The 17,259-nt window shown below is 38.4% G+C and overlaps 1 protein-coding gene across 1 annotated transcript; it reads right to left on the bottom strand.

The window, feature by feature from the left end:
• Nucleotides 1-49: 49 nt before the first annotated feature.
• Nucleotides 50-3,979, bottom strand: LOC107189648 (multiple coagulation factor deficiency protein 2 homolog). The gene is made up of 5 exons (XM_015578232.1): nt 3,913-3,979; nt 2,909-3,068; nt 1,337-1,423; nt 749-909; nt 50-186 (listed from the first exon to the last, which is right to left on the bottom strand). Exons 2-5 carry the CDS (start codon nt 3,058-3,060, stop codon nt 50-52), a joined length of 537 nt encoding a protein of 178 aa, XP_015433718.1. The 5' UTR covers nt 3,061-3,068; nt 3,913-3,979.
• Between the last annotated feature and the right edge of the window lie 13,280 nt (nt 3,980-17,259).

Here is a 17,259-nt window from a genome sequence, read left to right as displayed (position 1 = left end):
ATTTTACTTCACATATTTTGTCAATGACAAGTTTATATCATGCAAAACCTCATTCTCCAATTCTTAGATTGTCATCCCTCTTCGCTTGTGCAACATGATCCCTTTGTCTTCCAAGTACGTATTCGATGTATCCAAGATATCCGTCGTTATCTAGGTCGTCTTCCGTAAACACTTTGTCTATCAATTCTTGATAATAACAAAAAAATAGAAATCAGTATTATTTGGCACGTATAAAATGCGTACACACCTACTTCTTTAAGACATAAGGTACAGTAAAGATTCTAGGAGAGTTTGAAACTCGGGTCCGTTTCCAAACTTTCACGGTGCATCGCGAATCGTTTGAACATCTCACAAATCTATTGTTTGCCCGAAGCTTCGACTCTTGGCAAAAAAGCGGAAGGGGGGGGGGATAAATTGTGCGCTGGCACGTTACACATTTTTCCCTCCGCAGTGGTGGGGATGAAGTAGGAACTCCCTGGGATTTTGTTCAAAATGGGCTATGACGTAGTCCACGTGGAATTAGGGGGTTTTAAGTTATAATTTTTCGAGTTTTGAATTTGTTTCATTCAGAAATACAGGCCCTTCAGTTTTGCAATTTTTTCCCATTTTAGTGAAAATCATTATGTTGACGTAGGTTACTGAAAATTAACTGCTTATTTCAATTTATGTCGTAGTAAATCTAATTTTACTATCTATTGGGTACATGGTATAAATTCTATTGAATTTTCAGTATAATGAATATACCTACCAACCATCCATGGCAAGTCATCTTCATAATTTGTTTGCCTAGTTTTATCATTCAAGGTTTTGTGTTCGGTGTCAGCCAGTCGATTTTCATGAAACGTATGCTGGATAGCATGAAGAATTTCTAGTCCATCCAACTTGGCATTACTGTCAACATCGTGCACTCTACAATTAATACAATATATAATAGTCTGTAATTAATAAATTTATTAGCGTTAAAATTATTATTAATAATATTAATCCTTCAGGGCCGACGTCACTTTAGTGCCAACTGATACGATTCTATAGGTACTTATGTCTTTGTTTATTTTAAACAAGTTATATTGAAATTCAAATGCTAAAAATTAAAAGCTAATTGTTATACAGGGTAGTAATAGAAATGCAGTACATTTCCATTGGGTGGATTCCACAGGCCTAACTAATTGTAAGACCTAAAATAAGAATGACGAAATTGCGTCGAGACTTTAACTTTTCGTTATTAAAGCCTGGGAAAACATTTTCTCTAACGAAAATGTTGTTTCAAATCGCTACAGAGTTGGTTTTCATTGACAAGGTATACATAATTTTGTAGAGTGTAGGTATATGTACGTACTTAAAATAATGGAATTCTATTTCCTGTTCAGTCATATTTGAGAAGTCTAGTTGTTCTCCCACATCTCCCATATCTTCTTTCAAATGACTGAAATTATATAATAATTACAGAATGTAAATTGATTGCTACATGAATAGCACCGAGATATCGACTACAGTAAATAAAATACTTGCAGATTTACAGATTAACATTAGAAAACATTAACGGATATAACAATCAAATGACACATACGCACATATGTACATACATATGTACGTATAAAACATAAATCTTGATATTATACTGTTTGTTATAATACTAAATACAGCATCTTACTAAAACAATGACATAATATTAACTATTACACATTCAATTTCGGATTACGACGTTACATAGGCCACATTCTTATAAATTTTCATGATGTTGTAAATAGCCAACAGCACTTCGCGGATTATGACGAGGTCGCCGACGTCGACATTACGAAAGACGAGCCAATTTGCGGCGGTGCTGCAGGAAATTCATGTATTTGAGCTGCCACCTCCTCCAAAAATGGTTACGTACTTACTGAACGAGCTGTCATCGGGAGTTCACAAATTCGCGAACGTCAAACGAGATACAGCGATTCCTCGATGAATGCGACACGAGCAACGGCGTTATTCCCACCACTGGGGGAGTTCCCCTGCGAAACTAATCGAAAGAGAGTAAACAGAAGCTAAGCAGAGGTTCGGCTTCGGGAAAAAAACAAATTTATGAGGGTCTGAAAACCTTTGCGCCATGCCATAAACGCTCCAAAGTGGACCCGAGTATGTCGCATTCATCGAGACTGTACTCGGCGACAAGTCTAAAGGTGCCCCTCCACACGCTATGGTCACTGGAGGCACAATGGTCGATTCAAGCAACCACAACCCCATATAACAAGGTGGCTATGTTTTCGAAGGTGATGGTGCGTTCATCCAGAATCCGCCATGTTTGGCATTTTTGGTGTGTCGCATTAAATGTCGTCAAATGCATAGGCTTTCTGTTTTATACTAGAATTTACTGGGAAATATTTCTCTCCCACTGTCCGTATACTCAGTGCCTCCATTGCCAAGCGTAAGTGCGCAGCGATGCATTTATCCTCGGATTGCACCAAGGTCAGGGAGGAACTCCCGATGTGTGCTAACTGTAACAGCCGTCATACGTGTGTGAAGTGCATAGGGTAGACAGCTTCGTGTTTACTGATTATACCGTGACAACCACCTTTACCCGAATTGCTACCGCGTCGTGGCAAGCCTGGGCGTCATGAGCCCTCAGGGCACCATTTGGACAGGCCTGGTCTAGAGTCTAGAGCAATCATGCAATTTTTCTCCAACCATTCAAAAACTTCCAAAAAACACTTCGAAAGTATTTTACATTAATATTTCAATGTTTTTTTAGTAAATAAATCAACTTTCAAGATTGTCTACCTTATTTATTCCTATTTTGTTTTTAACACCTATTTTGCTTCACCCTGTATAAAGAACTGATTTCAACCATACAGTTTACATAGTAAAATGTGGATGACATTCTTAAATAGAAATACGACAGCGAAATGTAAAATAATAGTCAACTAACTTAGCATCCTGCAAGAGATTTGTATCCTGTGTTATTTTGACGTTTTTTTGTGGAGTATAGTGGTGATGAGAGACGGCGCTACGGGGATGATGCGGTCCACGGAACCCATTCGAAACTCCCACACATAGACTCATCAGAATCGTGGTTATCATTTGTGCGTCTGAAACAATTATTATTCTTATTAATTTTTTATATGTTCGCATATGTATGCGTTATTGATATCCTATGTACTTTTACAAGGAGATTATACTTTGAACGAGCATTGACATAATCAATTTATGTACAGTGGTGTACAGAAGCATTCGATCGCTTATCATGACAACACAACACGGTGAAATATTAGAACATTATACGATAACTTGACAACAATTTTATTAAATAACAAAATAATGAGCCAAACCACGAATTAAGATTAGAACAAAATTACCGAAATCATTTATCGTTAAAAGAATACATTATAGCAGTTACGATTTGACCATCATAGAACCACGTAGAACTTACTTGATATTATTTAGGACGAATAAAGATAGGAATTTTTTGGGCAAAATTATCACTAAACTAGCAAACATCGACCAGGTACAGTACAAGTTTGTTTATTGCAGCGCTCGGGGCAACTCTACAGCCCCGACTCGTGCGGGAATCGAATATCTACTGTACCTACATATATAGAACGAGCTGGATATACACATTGTTTGATCATCGTTAGTACCAATTTTTTTTAGAGATATAAAAATGTTTATTCACGGAAGTTATTGAGTATTGAAACATTGTATTGAAACAATATTATATGTATCACACTTTCTGTGACAGAAAATATGCGAATTAAACGCGACACCGTATGTACTCTGTTTCTTCCTTGTTGGACGACAAATTGGGGTGCGCCCGTGTGTGTGAAAAATACGTGTGAGCGAAGGGTGTTCTATGTAACAATAAAATAGCCTGCAATAAACGAGTTCCTATTGTATAGGAGTAGACATTTCACCTTATGGAAGTTAACGGCTCACCTAACTGTTATACCGACGCGCAAAAAGCCTGTGGTGTTTGCAATGTAATTTTCTGTCCCATGCTTCGAGGGCGTCCGAAGCCCCTGTACCATTTCAGTGTCAATACCTGAAAGATGTAAAAGAAATTACATCTCGGCCGTCAGACTTGCGCTTTGATTGGTCGGGAGTTTTCGTTAATATCTAATAAAAATGCCTTTAATAACATATTTGCTAAGGAAAAACTCACGGGTGACCCATTACAGGAACCTACAACACTTTTGTTACACCTTGTATATAGAGAGAGAGTTAGCGAGTCAGTATTCAGTGTTTAAATATATATATATAAACTATTTGTTTAATTGTCAATGCTGCCCCGATTTTATCCTAATCCAATATTACTACACATACATACGTTCATGCAAAACAGTGTAGCATAAAAACCCATACGCTCAACATCAAACAGAAGTTCGCAATATTGTACGACAAAGAGCTGGATCGTTATAAAAACATACAAATTCAAAAATATTTCAATGAGGTTAAAAACAATACCGAGAGAAAATCATGAAATTATAAATTATCATTGACACTTTGATATTGTTTTTAACCTCATTGAAATAATCTGGAGTGGTAGCGGTACAGTAGTCGACCGTAATAGCGAAGCGCTCAGTTCTTTTACCTGAACCGGGGCGCACCGCTGTCTTTAATAGCTTAGTGTGGCGTTAATATGAACCGCATCACCCTACCGATAGGTTTATTTTATCGAAAACACTTGAATGGATATGGTAGTATTTTTTTCGGATTTTTAAAATCGCAATTTCGAGCTGAAATTTGCACAATACGAATTGGTTTACAATTTTTAGTAATGCAAAAACGATTCTTTGAACTGTAAGAAATTTATTCCGGAAGGATGATTCTTCTCGATGAAAACAGAAAGAGGAATGAACGTGTCAGGTGATCAGTGTCAATGGTTGTGTAGTGATGTGAATACATATGCGGTGGAATAACCCGGACGCACTTGACGTTACGACTCGTAACTTCGGCTGGTGCGGTATACCTGCGATCACCTGTGGACTGCGCGTTATCCTATTATAAACAGTTTTGTCCGTCGATGACCAGGATCGGTAAAGTGACCTAGTGACTCAGGTTTGCAAGCTGCAGGTGAATTTTCGAAAGGGTGAGTTCTATTTAATTTATTGGTGATTATTATTTTTTTAATTTAACACAAGCTCTAATTTATTTCCGATGATAATTGTGCAAGTTTCCGTACGTAAATTTTTCTTCGGGTTTTTTAAAGAGACTTATTCATTAACAGTAACATTGTTGACCGTTATTAAGCTACGGATTTTTATCTCAATAACGAACTACGATCACTGCACATTCATTTTCTGTTACATTAACTATTCGTTAATACTTTATTTTAAAAGGAAATGTATGTATTCCTTACCATCTTACTTCAAATAATTATAATTTTTTATTCTGTTTAAAAGAAGAACTGTGTTTTCGTCCTTTTACCTTACACGTGATTTTTCTCCAGATAAAAAAAGAGGAAGATTATACAAGGGGGTAAATATGATGCTACAAACAGATTTTCTGTTTCCTTATCTACACACGCATGTATCCGAACTAGAAAAATGTTTGTTCTATACAAATTAGTTTACTATGTAAGTCAATCCTTTCTCCGATATCCCCACGGTTTCACTATAAGTTTTAATCTGTTATGCATAGATTGTTTCTTTCTGGGAAAAGTGTTTACATTCTACCATTACTTCCACAAATAATAATGTTTTGTTACATAAAGGGCATACAATTTTCCAATCGTAGGTATCCCAATCTAAAGGATATTAATAAAGAATTATACTAATATAAATAATACTAGACAATTCCGATTTTCACATTAATTAAAAATATCATACTGTTCAGTAATTGCATTACAATGAATTATCAAAAATTACCATGCACCATACTTCTAATTACAACGTATTGTATTTTAGTCTCATTATTTCGGACTGAAACTTTCTATATTCTTACTCAAGAACCTCTGATGTATTTTCAAGAAAGGTAAGGAATTAAAGAAATGTTAGAAAAATTTGCATAAATTTTGTAGTATGCGTATAAGAAACAATGCAAATTATGTACCGGTATTCTGTCGAAATTATGGTTATTTACATATCTGGTTTGTGTTCTATATAAATAAGACAATTTTTATAAAATATTTAGACTTTTGCGTAGTGAAACAGAAGGTGGAAATGTGGAAAGAGGTGACGACTGACGAGTGACACTGCACGACATTTCTTGCTGTGCCCAAGAAGAATAGGACCTGCTGGGACATGTTCATCGACTATGTAGCCGTAGTCGTGCCTATTACCACTTCTAGGGGTTGAACACCCCTTAGCTAGCGACAGATGGGCAGTAGAGGGAGTCCCAGTAATTATTATGCGATTACCCACAAGCCCATTGATTTAGATTGGACCCGGGGGGGGCGCAGTGCACGTTGCGGGGCCCGTCTTCAAATTTGCTACGCATCACTCGTTAGGAATTGTTCTAGATTTTTAAAAAAGCGTAGAACACAAGTTACTTTTTTTTTAGATAATACTTTAACAACGTATTGCGTATTGTCACTCCAAAACAAACTCTAACGGGCAAACGATATTTATAATTGATTCATAAAATAGGAAAATTGAATCCCAGATAAGAAATGACGCTTTGAAGACGGCTTAAAGGAGCCTTAGACATAAAATAGCCGTAAAATGGGCGTCTTCAAGGTGATATGTGCTATCTGGGATTGGAATTAATGACGCAAGGGAAAAAGAATTGGTAAATGTCAGTTCAAGTTTCGGACTTCTCCACTAATTTTGTAAAATGTACATGTACAATTTCCGACAAGAAGTGCTAGACGTTGGGAAAATATATTGCTACCACCGAAACACTATAGTCAATACAGTGTATAGAGTGAAATTTAAAATGTTCGTAACAGGTACTCACTCTCGAAGAGGTTTTCAAATATTTGAGCTTTTTTAATGCAAAAAGAGCAAACCGAAATGTCACACTTTGTCGTGTTTGTCTGAAAATTTAACAGTCGAAAGTGTGTACAGAGAAACAGAGATAGGTGTTAAAAACACACATAAGACAGACAGGAATCCGGGGTACTTACGAATCAATTTTCTATGGGCTTACGGCGGTTGAGTGAGAATGCATATGTTGAGGGTGCCTCAAGGGGCTTTTGATGCAAGTGGACCCCCCGGGTACGCACCCCAGTTGGAACGGAACACCCTCGACCACCCCCCCCCCTTTTTCGCACTGGTGTCGAAAACTATAAATAATTTATATCATTTGGTCCATTCACTGAGAGAGCCCATATGTACCTGTGTCGCCTTACAGGGGATCTGTGACCGTTTCAGATTTCTCCTACAGAACATTACTAAGAATCTCGGATAAGAGTTTGATATCTGACTGTTTGTTTGATTGACAGATCACAGAAAGATATCGATTTATATCGGTACATTTCTTTTTTATCGGATATAGTTTACACCCACATTTCTTTCAAGAACCTCCGTTTAAAAGTTGCAATCTATTTTATGGTGCAGACATGTTTGCAGGACATGTTATCATTTGGTCACTGCTCTGCATGATTTTCTTCTAAATTTGAATATTTTGAAATCATAGTTTTTCTGTAAAACAGTTGTTCTGTACAATAGTTCACAGAAATATGTGTGCATAGGTGATCTTTTCCAAAAGTAATGAGACTATTTGTTTTATAGGTCACGTTGGTGACCCTGACAGGACACAAATAACTTAATAGGATCTGTAAACCTTATTAAAACATTGTGCCCGTGTGTCACTTAATCAGTTTAGTTAGTACAGTGTAGCTATCAAATGAGTAATAGCTTGTTTGGTAAACGTGAAAAATTTCATTGTAACACAACGCCCCTACTCCTCAGATCTCAGCACCTGTGACATTTTTTTATTCCCAAAAATAAAAAATCATTTATAATAAAAATATTAGTTATATAACATTTTAACCATCATTCGTCTTTGGTGTCAATTCAAAACATTTTTCTGCTAAGAAATGATGTTATTCTGTCACGACGTGTAGGTAAATTTAGCTCAAGATTGGCGACATTTATTACAAAGAATTTGATAATTTAACCATTTATCTCTTCATTATATTCATTGTTTATCACTCTGTCAATTTGCCACCGAGGGACAACTTAAGTTGGCAACTTAAGTTTAACAGAATTTCAAAACAATTTTGCTTTCACTATTTGTATTCAATAATACACTGACACACTTTGAGTCTAGTAGTTAGTTTTATTCCACCAACAAAAATCCCTAAAATATGACACATTTTTAGGGTGTGATAGTGGAATGACCCCTTAATGTTGTCAGTCGAGGCTACTTCATGTTCAACATTAATTTGATACATATTCTCAAGCAATACTAAACTTAGTAATTTTTAATACATATACGGTGTACGTGATTTATGACTCATCCAATATTTTCAACAAAACATTTTTTTAATCGCAGACCTCATCTGTACGGATTATTTTGTACAAAGGATACATAGAATCATAAAACTGTACATTGATTTCACAAGTGCGTTTTTAAATAACCCGCGTTTTTTGACTTACAAGATTCAGCAACCGAGACCACCGGCGAGAAATATATAAGAGTAGACTTGTTACCTTACGGGACTTGGCGGTCCACCTAATCTGTAGTACCGACACCTTAAAAAACCTGCGATTTTAGTGACCTCTACGTTATCAGAACGGTCAATCTATGTTATGAACACAGTGGGTAGTGACACTAAAATGGCAATGGAGCGTCAACGGCCCAGAAAAGTGGGCCGTAGAAATACATTTAACGTAAGTCTACGCCTATACCTTTTCGGTGCCGAGACTATCGGAGCGCAATTTTCAGCGCAGTATCGAGATGGATATATAACTACTTTCGCATCCACTAGCTAGGTTAGTCTGTCCTAGTGTCATGGCGACGCTTGAGTTTCGAGTTTTGACTTGATCTAAGCAGATTCACAATGCGTAAACAAATAATATAGTCAGTAATATTTCTATACCTTGTCCCGACGAGCTCGATCGGTCGACTATCGTTGTTCAAATGTAATCGCAGGTCAGTCTTCTTCTGTTGATATACTCGATGGTGTTTTGGACTAAACTTCTCACGGGGAAATCGCGCGCGTAGCATTTATCGACGTTTTTCACGGAGTTTGCGTATTCGAGGAGTTGCCCCAAACCGTTCCTTCTCCGGGTGGGTCACATAGTTTTCAAACATTATATGTAAATAAATAGAAAACCTCTGGAACTGATATACATAAATATCCCATAGATATTCTATTCGCGTCTAGATTATTAAATCGCGTTTATTTCTAAGGAAAAATTTAATGTACGCTATATGAACATAGAAAATAACCTAGCAACCATCAATCTCTTTATTATTACCGGAAATTTCATTTTTCGGGGAAAACATGTAAAATTTACCAAGGAAGCCCTTATTCTATTCTTGTAACGAGTTGTCTTTAATGAAGCTGTTCCTGAAATGCAACTGCATGTTTTATTTATTACTCGAAAAACGTTTTAAATGCCTCGCATAACATAGTAAACATAATAGTGTTGCATACTAATACTGATGATGCAGTTAGTATAAATATTGTGTCCGTTTAAATTGTACACCCATCATATTAGTGTTCCTGTTCAAATGAACTCTCTATACAGGGTGTACCAAAAATGTTGGAGGATCCAGAAATGGGAAACTCGTGAGGTGATTTGAAACAAGTTTTCGCTTAGCGAAAATGCTATCTGAGGCTTTGTTAACGAGATATTAACGAAAGATCACGACCAATCAGAGCGCGAGTCTGCCAGCTGAGTTCCCGCGGTAACGATGGCTACGCGCTGCGATTGGTAGCCGACGTTATCGCGGGAACTCGGCCGGCAGACTCGCGCTCTGATTGGTCGGGGTTTTTCGTTAATATCTCGTTAACAAAATCTCACATAGCATTTTTGCTAAGGAAAAACTTGTTTCAAATCACTTCGCGAGTCTCCCATTTCCGGGTTCTCCAATATTTTTGTGACACCCTGTATAAGTTTTAAAATTTAAGCATTACGATATAACTGCAACCGAAGAGAACGCGCAACACGGTGATTGTAAAGCAAAATTTCGTAGAAAGAGTATAGAAAAACTGCATTTAAGTTGACTCGAAGAAGGAAAGGAAGAAAACTGGAATCGAAGATAAGAAAGAGGCATTCATGGGGGAATGGTTATGAAGTCGGGATGTAGTGTGCACGCATTCGTGTTGATATGTGCGAACAGTGCCGGAAAAGGTGAACAGTATGTTCAGAAAAAAGGCAGAAATAATAAAAAATAATATAGGCAAAGAGTCATTCCACTTATCCGTCCTATCTTATTTTTATCAAAAGTGCTACGATTTTGGCACAAAAATGAGCAGCTTGTTTTACTGCCTGTCGCGGCTTGCTTATTTGAAACGGTGGTATACTAGTTACTTTTACAGCTCCTCTAGAAGCTAATTTTAATTGCTCCATCTTTCCAAAGAGCTCATTTTGTAGGGAAGATTTCAAGGAATATGGCAATATTTTTTTTTTAATTTAAACACCCCTTGCTCCTCACAGAGAAAATTGGGAAGAAAGAATTTGTTCATAATTTTCATTATTAAAATATCAATTTTTCATATCACAAAAAATTTTTGTGATTGGGCGATCCTTCTAGATTAAAATAATCGCAGAACGATTAAATTCTTAAGCACAACGCTGTTTCACGAGAATGGGCAAAAATCCGGTGGCTTGTATTTTTTAAACAAATTCGGGAACAGAAAAATTATGACTTAAACCTACCCCCCTCCGCCCAAATTTTACGTGGTCTACAACATATTTCATTTTGAACAAAATCCCTGATAGCGAGTGCAGAAAGTGATCGATTTGGCGTGGAATGACCCCAAAGGGAAAAGGAAAATAACGGGAAAGGGTGGCGGGAGGGAAGAGTGTACGAAAATGGAGGCGGAGAAGAAAACAGAAAATTGGACAGCATATGTGCCAGGACCAAAGAGTCAAAGAGAAAAACAGAAAAAAGGGGTAGAGATGGAAGTGAAGGGATACGAAAGTAGAGAAAGAGGAGAGGGTAGAGATGCTCGTGAAACAGGAAAAGAGAACGAAAGAGAGAATAGTACGTGTATTCAGAGGGAAATTGACAGAGAGAAACCATGGTAGGAATAGAGAGGAAGGAGAAGGTGAGAGAGATATAATGAGTGAGAGTGAGAGGGGCGGGGGCGGGGGGGGAGAGAAAGCGGCAGAGCACTAGTGAGAGGAATAAGGTGCACGGATGGGTCTGTCGTTGCCATAGCGACTACCGTCGCCTAAAGCTATGCTTTTATTGATTCCAAGCCACAAACAATGTACCAGAGTGAATGTTTCGCTCTGTTCTCTCTCTATCCGTCTGAATAGGGAAGTATTATATTAACGTGCCCCGAAATACCGATGTCCATGGGCACGTGTCCTAGAAAACCAGGGTCATACGAAGATCCCTTAGATCAGTTTACAGGAAAGATCTCCCTAACCTCTTCACCTCTTTTAAGTTATACATTTCAACTTTCCATTTATTGTTAGAATTCATGTTCTGAAAGAAGGTTTCATCCTTGTAATAGATAGATTCAATTATATAGAATCGACTAATCGTGCCGCTTTCATTTTGTGAATATAAATGTTGTTATTAATAGAAAGCGGTTGTAGATGTTAATCAATTGTTTAATTTTACATGTTTACTACGTATGTATTGATCTGGCGAATAAATTTCTAAGCCACTTATAAGGTACGGAGTTCTTGGATTATTATTTTTGCATTATCTAAATTGTTATGTATTGTTTTAAATTGCCGTCATAAAACATGCAAATATGAATCGCGTATTAAAAAGATCTATAGATTTAACCCTGTTTTTTGAACCTTCGAGACGTAGAACAATATTTTTAGGTTAATCTGATTTGTTTCGAAATTCTTTTTCGTGTAATTGACGTTCGTTTTTGTGTAATTGGAATTCAGATCATGTGATTTTACTAATAAGACAGTTTATTATTTGAGCATGCACTGTTACTTAAAGAAGTATCCTTCTACCCCACGCTTATAACCTATTAACCGCTGTTGGCGATTCACGGTGTACTAAAAACCGGAATCAATTGACAAATCTTTTATCTTTATCCGCATCTACCCATTCAAAATCGAATCAATAACAATGAGTGCAACTACTGATGCGGAAGTTAGATCGCGATTGAGTTTTCTACACGATTACAGCGAACGGGACCTCCCATCGCGATCCGTAGATGAACGAACGGTTTACTGGCTGGGGAACGCATTTTATTCATGACAAACAACCGGCCCCTTCTTCAATTTGCAAAAAGTTTTCCATGTTGTGAAATAAAGTAAAGTCACATGTACGGAAACTCCGTTTTATGAAAATAATTTTATTTACGAATTAATATCATGTGTGTACATACCAAGCTGTACCAACCTCTATACATTATCGAACAAACTAGTTGTCCACCCCACTCCTGCTTCCCAGAAGACACTACATGGAAAAGCATTCCCATGTATGTGTGCACAGCAGTGCCAATAATGTAGTTATTTGAATTTTAAAATTCCAATAGGAGGTGGTAAGAAATGGCCAAATTTATGGTTTTTCTGACACCTACTAAATCCAGGGAATTAGGAATACATAATTATTTATCATCAATAAGATGGGAAGGTCGCAACTGCAATGTACTTGATCCCATCACTAACGATAATGTGTTTATGATGTTACCTATGAACACCTACTGTAATCCATATTGTTATGCTCTTCTTTAGATTTTGGTTCTCCAGTGAAATAATCATTAACAACAGCTAGATATATCAATGATGATTCGGGAGCAAACAGTGGCTCAAAAAAGTCACCGTATATTATACATCTAATATCTTAATCCTGTATAATATGATTGTAATAAATATTGATAAAGTATGTACAGTGGTGTCCACTTAAGGGTCCGACCCTCGGGACCTATTTGGATGCTTATCTAAGCGGTAAATGTTTCGAGAATTCGATTATGCGAGAGAAATAACGAGTGTGCGTATAATACCGATATCCAACACGAGGTAACGCAGACACGACTCGGTAGGTTGTGAAAAAAAAAACATGTTTCCGTAATCCCAGTTCCAAGAATTGGTGAAGATAGAAACGGACGTTATAGTGGCAGAAATGCAGACGCTTTTTCGGGAATCACTGTATATCTACTATTTACTGTAACCTACTATTTTCAACTGGATATGTATACTATAAGGTTATACTAAATTTGGAACAACCAGCTTAAACAGCCCTTCAAGGATCTGACTCGGAAGAATCGTCGTTGGACTTGGAACCCTCAGCATGCCCAGGCATTACAAAAGATAAAGAAGGTAATGCTTAGACCCCTGTTACTCTAGCATTTCGATCCTTCAAAAACATTGGTCGTAGCCGCGGATGTGTTTTCAACCGGCATTGGCGGTGTATTGCTGCAGAGAGACTTTGAGAGCCGCGAAAAGGCTGTTTACCATATGTCACAGTGGCTCACCGATGCTCAAAGAAACTATTCCCAACTGGAAAAGGAGGCTCTTGTACTCGTATTGGCAGTAGAGCGATTTCACAGAATTGTTTGGGGCAGAAGACTTATTCTGCAGACTGACCATAAGCCTCTGCTCGCACTTCTCAAAACTGGGAATACGAAAGGCCTCAAAAGCAACACAGTGGTGAGACTTAAGCGTTGAGTCATTCGACTTGTAGGGTACGACTTCGAAATTGAGTACATTCACACCTAGGGTTTTGGCGACACAGATGCCTTGTCATGTGTAATCGAAAACTAAGTTGCTTCGATCAACCTAGTGGAGAAGATCAGACCGGTTCGCGACTCCTGCTTGGTCCAGTTTGGGAAAAACCTACGCAGGAAGCTAATATGGGCGACAGCGATGGACGGCGAGCTCGCATCAGTCATCCAAACGGTAAACAGTACCTGGAAATTAATTCCTATATCAACTGCTGTTGCTCATTACAAGAAATACTCCAGGGACCTTAGCATCCTAAACGAAACCTCATGTTAGACGACAGGGTGATCGTTCTGTCACGTTTCCCAACGTGTGAATCCGCTGGTGGTTTACCTGGCACTCGACAGAGGTTCTCCGTCGTCGTCGTTTTTCACAGATACTCGTTTCTAACTCCGTTCATATAAATAAAAGTTCCAAAACCCTGTAGTTCTACACGTCTAGGGCAGGTGTCACCAGCTGTAACTCTACTGATGAGTTTTGCTGGTGGTTCCGAGACGAAACGCACCTCTGTTTTTTGTCCTCTAATCCGTTTCCCCTTTTGTATGCCCAGGACTGTTCCACACACTCTAATGCCTTCGGGCGGAAGTGGGAGCAAAAACCCAAAGTAGCGCCAACGCCGGGATAACATAGCACTTGGAACGTGACAATTACACATTATAATGTTATACATATTAATAATGTTGACCCGAGAATACGTTTACTGACCTCATATGTCGAAAGACATCGAACGGTCGGTCTGGGACTGTGATTCTTGCGCCCTCGCCAGAAACTGCCAGAGAAGGCACCTATTTGCCCGTGGCCTTGTCCGAGGAGGCTATTGGTGGGTACTACTTATTAATTTTTGTGGACGCATACTCGAAGTTCCCGAATATAGCCGTAGCAAAAGTCCCCCCTTCAACCTCCAAGCTCAACGCTGAACGATCCCAGCATACATTTACGAAAGTTGCTGCCAGCGGCCCGTTTCGAAACAGTGAGGATAAAAATTGTGAAAGGAATCATGGGTTGGAACTCAACCATCTCCTTGAAAAATGATGGTGAAGTTTCTGTTATGGCTGAGCGTTCTTTCGATTCGAATGTTCGAATGGGACTGCCATGAGATTGAGTGATGAGCTGAGGTTCAGGATCTGTGTTGGGGGTTAGCAGAGTCGCACGTGACACTTATTTATCTTACAAAATGTGATGCTCCAGCATCAAATACTTATTGAATTTAGTTTGTTGTACCAACTGAGTGTGCGATGCATGTATCTGGAACGTGTGAGTGTGTATATAGTAATGTGCAAATATGAATTTATATTATTAATGGTGTATACATACACAGGGTGTACCAAAATAGCTTCAACTCCCGGAAGTGAGGGGTTCCTGGGATGATTTGAAACAAGTTTTTCCTTAGCAAAAATGTTATCCGAGGCTTTGTTAACGAGATATTAACGAAAGATCCCGACCAATCAGAGCGCGGGTCTGTCGGCCGAGTTCCTGCGGTAACGTTGACTACCAATCGCAGCGCGTAGCCAATGTTACCGCAGGAACTCGGCCGGCAGACCCGCGCTCTGATTGGTCGGGATCTTTCGTTAATATCTCGTTAACCAAGCCTCGGATAACATTTTTGCTAAGGAAAAACTTGTTTTGAATCACCTCACGAGTCTCTCATTTCCGGGTCCTCCAATATTTTTGTTACACCTTGTATGATCCGATTGCGTACGTCACCGTTTCGGCCAATAATGGAAATGCATGTGCTCTATCTTTACAATTGTTTTGGAGAAGACGGGCTTATGAAGATACAACTAATTGAACCCACCTTGCTTCCACACGCCATATCTCAGCCTTGCATAATGCATATGAGTGTCGGTGCACATGCGTGAGCATATGCACCAAATGAATCCTGTACATGTAAGTAATATTGTACGTTTGCACACACATTCTATGTTTCAATGTGTTAGAAATATATACAGTAAATCCCCGATGAATGTTCTAAGAATCCTCGGCACTGAATATTTAATATTTTATTAACTAATGGCTGTATGCTGCTGAAACAAATATCATTGGCTTCAGAATTCCAAACTCTATCACTGTGCTAAACCTAATTAAAATGTCAACGTTACACCTTTGTACCTCTCTTTGTCAGCAGCGAGGAACCTTCGAACACTCATCGAGGATTTACTGTGTAAGATAACATTGAGTATTGGTCACTAATGACTAGGCATTAATTCTCGGTGTCATTGTCAGACGGACGGCTATTTTTGTAATTCGCGTTTTTACTGGAACCGAGCGACAGAAAATATGGCGGAATGGAGTAGGAAAAGGAAGGACAGTAAGTTGTGTATTTTCGATAATTATTCAACAGTCGATTTGCTTGTGGAGTGAAACGCGGGGTGAAAAGTTGTTACCGAGCGTGGCAAGAGTGGAGGATTTCGGGAGTCGTGTTCAACCATCCGGAAGCTATGAATATATTATTTGACGGGCAGTTTCGGTAGTCTCCGATCGGATGGAGCGTCGATCACGTCTGGCGCATCCCTTTGGGCCATTTTCATGCGTCAAATACGACACACCTCGATGGACCGGCTGCTGCCAGATGAAAACGAGAATACCGTTAATCGATCAAATACTTTTGTGAAATACTCGCGATCTCATTTTTCTTCTATTCAAAAATACGCTTGTTTCACGTATACATCCTGGATGAGTGGTCAGTCATATAAATCACTGAATAAATTATACTAATTTTCAGTAATGGATACATGTGTTTTAACACGTGTTCTACGAATACCTTACCAATGTACATAATCTCATTTGCAGTTACTAACACTATAACGTATTAGCTTCAGAATATATTCATTTGGTTTGATTTTCGAAAAAAATGGCACACGATTGTCTCGCAATTATTTCATTACCTATATATGGATATATCTGATAGCACAGACGAGAATCTTGTCTGTGGTGATAGAGACCTAACTTCACATTGGGTTTCTCAGGCACCCAATATCCATGACCCCTCGATAACAATGGCATCTGTAGTCTTATTATATTTGTAGTCACTGCAGAACGTTTAAATAAGTGACTACCTCGACATGTGCGTAGCTGGGGGGGGGGCAGGGAGGGGGGTACTTGCCCCCCACCCTGGACGGAAAAAGATGACTTTTGCCCCATCCTACAACAAAAAATTGGATTTTGCAACCCTCCCTTCTCAGAGTTATAAAATTTTTACATAATATATAATATTGCAGTATAATTTAAAACACAACCAACAGCCTCTATTAACAAACGCATACATTTTCAACGATTTATGACTTCAAAAACAAAATAAAGTGTGTCTGGCTACGTACGGCCTTTTTCACTGTGGCAGTCGATATGTTAATATTTTTGCCCCCCCCCCCCTCTGATTGATAACCTAGCTACGCCCATGTAATGGCAGTTCTACTGTAATATACACAACCGCTTCTAAGTACTTGCCCTCCGAACGAAAAGTTTACTTGTTTTAATTTTACATGTTACTTTTGGAATTTATTATGTTATGTTTGAAATATTTCTT

Source organism: Dufourea novaeangliae, unplaced genomic scaffold (assembly GCF_001272555.1).
Source record: "Dufourea novaeangliae isolate 0120121106 unplaced genomic scaffold, ASM127255v1 scaffold162, whole genome shotgun sequence".
Taxonomy (NCBI): Eukaryota; Metazoa; Arthropoda; class Insecta; order Hymenoptera; family Halictidae; genus Dufourea; species Dufourea novaeangliae.
Note: the sequence above shows the minus strand (reverse complement) of the source record. Positions and strands in the feature narration are given on the sequence as shown.

Bases quoted from the DNA above. Each gene is read 5' to 3' on its own strand.
- LOC107189648 (XM_015578232.1), bottom strand. From the start codon at position 3,060: ATGATAACCACGATTCTGATGAGTCTATGTGTGGGAGTTTCGAATGGG. The intron at 910-1,336 runs GTACGTACATAT...TATTAATTGTAG, and splicing joins ATAGAATTCCATTATTTTAA to AGTGCACGATGTTGACAGTA. The intron at 187-748 runs GTAGGTATATTC...GTTATTATCAAG, and splicing joins TGACTTGCCATGGATGGTTG to AATTGATAGACAAAGTGTTT.